This window comes from Hordeum vulgare, chromosome 1H (assembly GCF_904849725.1).
Source record: "Hordeum vulgare subsp. vulgare chromosome 1H, MorexV3_pseudomolecules_assembly, whole genome shotgun sequence".
NCBI classification, from domain to species: domain Eukaryota; kingdom Viridiplantae; phylum Streptophyta; class Magnoliopsida; order Poales; family Poaceae; genus Hordeum; species Hordeum vulgare.
Genome location: NC_058518.1, coordinates 498,018,310 through 498,022,092, shown reverse-complemented (window position 1 = coordinate 498,022,092; position 3,783 = coordinate 498,018,310). Strand labels below are relative to the sequence as shown.

The window sequence follows — 3,783 nt, the reverse complement described above, 5'->3', positions numbered from 1 at the left end:
ATAAGTTTTTTAATGGAGACATACAATCAGCTGCTTGTCCCAAATTATATCATTCAATTCAAACTCCATTAAAGCATGTCTAGTCATTTTCTTGGTTTCATGTTTCTTCTTGGTTCAATATCAAATTCGCATAAACATGCACCTCTCCCCTTACTCACTCAAAACATTGGACCATGTATCAGTATATAATCTAATATGGAGTCTGAAATGCCACAAGCCTCTATTTGCTTTAAAATAATAATTATGGCATGCATTACATAACTTGGATATATGCCACAAGCCCTGGTTGATTCAAAAAATAAAACATCCGATATTGGATTATATAACTTTGGCATATGATACTATCTATACTCATGTTGGAACATCGAACTATTTTTTTACGATAGTTAACCACTCATGAGTAGTTTTAGGTTTTATTTTGTTCTTTTGCATATTTTAAGTGACTATTGACAAATAATTGCTTCTGACTCCGTACCACTTAATTTTTGCTTCATATCTATTTCCGACACTATCTACCCAACATATAACTTTCAAGGATCTTTCGGTTTTCCTTTGTCCATGATTCTTAGATCCAGAATTTAAGAGTTTGATTATCAGGAACTTCGCATGAAAAAAAATCATGTTAATTGTATACCCTTCAACTTAGAGCATCTCCAGCCGCCACCCGCAGGCCCCCGCAGGCGTCCTTTTTATTGCTGGCGCAAAACAAATCGACCAGTCGCGCCCCCAGGAGTCCCAATTTCGTCGGTTACGACCGAAATTGATGCCGGCAAACGCAGTCCGAATCCAACGCGCTGGCGATGATTGGATGCGCCGGGGGAAAGGAATTTGGCGCGAAAACAAACAATGCCAGATACCTCCCGTGTGGACCCGTCGAGTCAGCGACTGTACGTCGCCGAGAGCCTGCGGCATCCTCGTCACCTTGGCTCCCGCATCGGCTGGGTTTTCAAGGTCTAGCCCGAGCCGGAGGAGACGCCGCTCTGTCGGCACAACTGTGGCAACAACCTCGTCATAAATGACGGCCACCGCGACCTTTCCCTTCCCACGGCCACCTTCGCATGGTCAAGCCGAAGAAGGAGCCGGCGATGCCCGTGGTGAAGCAGGGGCACATGGAGATGGCCGCCGACCTCGACGCAGGCCTCTCCTGGTCACGCGACGATTATGTCAAGGAGGAGATGGAGCGTCAGCACCGCGCTCTGTAGGAAATCGCCGAGCGGCACTGCGAACACAACGAGGGCGGTGTTAGCGTCCTCTCCGATAGCGACGAGGAGGTGGCTGCGCTGAGCAAGCCCCTCCGCAACGGCGATCCAGGACAACGCTGCAGCAAGGACGGCAGCCTCAAGGACTAGACACCGAGCGACGACTACACCGTCTTGTACAACCTCATCGGCACGAACTACACTCGCGGCGATGACGTAGTTTTTTTAATTTGTATAAATATGAATAAAACCGTTTATATTTCGTCCAAAAGTGAGTATAAATATGAATAAAGCCGCTTATATGCCAAACGGATGGAGGCATCATGAAGACCAAAACTACTTTTGGATTCCATAAAGAAATGCTACGACTTTTGGATAGTCGAATCCATCTTGAGAGACCAAATATTTAAAAATAGAAACAGAAATGCCTTGTCTATAAGTTCAGAGATCTACACCATAATTTAGCTACAAAATAATTGAAAGAGCACTACGTTCTCAAGAATACAGTTGATCTTGTCTCTGTCCCGATATCTTACATGGTTTCCACGATGACGTGCCGTAGCGCGCGGCTCGACGCCTCGACGTCCCGGCGCGCCACGAACGGGTGAGCGAGGAGCTGCGGCACCGTGGCGCGCCTCCGGGGATCCTTCTGCACACACGCGGCCACGAACCCGCGTAGCTCCGCCGACGCCGCCGCGCTCCCCGGCACCGACGGTGGTTCCCCGTAGCAGATGGCCTCCTTGAGCATCTTCCATGACGGCGTCCGTTCGGCGGGCAGGACAGGGCGGTGGCCCAAGAAGAGCTCCAGGACGGTGACGCCGAGGCTCCACACGTCGGCGGCGCACGCCCCGCGCGAGCCGGCCTGGGCGTTGGGCGCGAACCGCTCGGGGCTCATGTACGCGGTGGTGCCGACGGCGATGGAGACCCGGGGAGGGCGCCGCTGGCCGTCGCGGCAGAAGATCCGCGAGACGCCGAAGTCGGCGATCTTGACGTCCCCGCGGGCGCCGGCGAGCAGGTTGTCGGGCTTGAGGTCGAGGTGCGCGACGCCGCGCGCGTGGAGGTGGGCCAGCCCGAGGGCGCACCGCGCGGCCACCTCGGCGACCGCGGGCTCCGGGAGGCCGGCCCGGCGGCGGCGACGGAGGACGTCGTGGAGCGAGCCGGCGTCCATGAGCTCGAGGAGGCACGCGGGCTCGCCGGCGGCGCCCCGGAGGACGGCGTGGCAGCGCACCACGTACGGCGACGGCGGGCCGGCGACGCACGCGCGGCGGAGCACCTCGTCCTGCTCCCTCCCCGCGTCGGTGTCGTCTGGGTAGTGCGCCACCTTGAGCGCGAGCGCGGGGCCGGCGGCGGTGCCGCGGAGGCGCACCTTGGTGACGACGCCGCTCGCGCCCTCCCCGAGGTCGGCCAGCCACTCCAGGTCGGACAGCTTGAGCCGGCGCCCCTGTTCCTCCTCTTTGTCCGTGTCGGCGGCGGCGGGAGGCGGCACGACGGCGTGAGGCGCGGAGGGGTCCGGGCGGCGGAACATGAGGTGGGGCGCGCACGGGGGCATCGTGCCGCCGGGCGCCATGCGGATGCGGAAGCAAGCGGTTGTGGCAGGCGCGCGTGCCGTTCTTGGTCCAGGGGCGGCTGGCTGGCAGGCAAAGACAGCAGTCCACCTGTTAGCGGCTGCCAGCGGTGGATCCGACGTTGGAAACCGACTTGGAGTAGAGACCGCTCGACCAAGGAAGGAAGGAAAGGAAAGGATCAAACCGAAACCGTGGTCGTCACAGCAGTCGCGTTTCTGACGCTACTTTTTCAGTTCCTTCTTTTTACTCGGCTCCGCTGCGCTCCACGGTCGTGCTCTGTAGCGTGCGCTTTTCCCAGGCTGTGCTGCGAGTGAACGCTGCATGCATGACCGACCTGTACACAGCACATGATCCAGCTAGTACCATGTCACGTGGAAAACGCCCCCCCCCCCCCCCCCCTTTTTCTATTTAAGGTACTAGCAGTGGGGATCCTATAACTTGCACACAATGTGATGGTTTGATTCTAAAACTAGCAAAGTGCACCTATTGTGGAGTTTTAGTCCACAGCCAATCACAGCGCGTCAAGTGGACAGAGTGGGACAGGGTCGGTCTTTTGCACACAGCCCCTTGCGTTTGTCACTTATTAATATAGCTGCACACAGTTTCAAAATGCACCTGAATTAATTAAGCTTCAATCTTCTGGCGCATGCATGCATGCATGCACGTATCTCTCATCGATGTCCTTGGCGGCGAGCTCTTCTCGCTCGTCGACTCCGACGGCCGCATGATGGAGGACCTCGCGCGGCATTACTTCTGCCAGCTCGTCTCCGCCGTCCGGTACTGGCACTCCCGCGGCGTCTACCACCGCGACATCAAGCCGGAGAATTTGCTGCTCGACGGCGAGGGCAAGCTTAAGGTCGCCGACTTCGGGCTCGGCGCCGTCGCGGACGGGAGCCTCCACTACACCCTCTGCGGCACCCCTGCCTACGTTGCGCCGGAGATCCTCTCGAAACAGGGGCACCACCCGGCCAAGGTCGACATCTGGTCCTGCGGCGTGGTGCTCTTCGTGCTCGCCGCCG

The 3,783-nt window shown here is 57.0% G+C and overlaps 1 protein-coding gene across 1 annotated transcript; it reads right to left on the bottom strand.

Annotated features, from left to right (window-relative positions):
• Positions 1–1,701: 1,701 nt before the first annotated feature.
• Positions 1,702–2,766, bottom strand: LOC123402089 (mitogen-activated protein kinase kinase 9-like). The gene has a single exon (XM_045095963.1). It carries the CDS (start codon positions 2,764–2,766, stop codon positions 1,732–1,734), a length of 1,035 nt encoding a protein of 344 aa, XP_044951898.1. The 3' UTR covers positions 1,702–1,731.
• Positions 2,767–3,783: the final 1,017 nt, after the last annotated feature.

Excerpts from the sequence above, each read along its gene's own strand:
- LOC123402089 (XM_045095963.1), bottom strand. The coding sequence starts at position 2,766 with ATGGCGCCCGGCGGCACGATGCCCCCGTGCGCGCCCCACCTCATGTTC.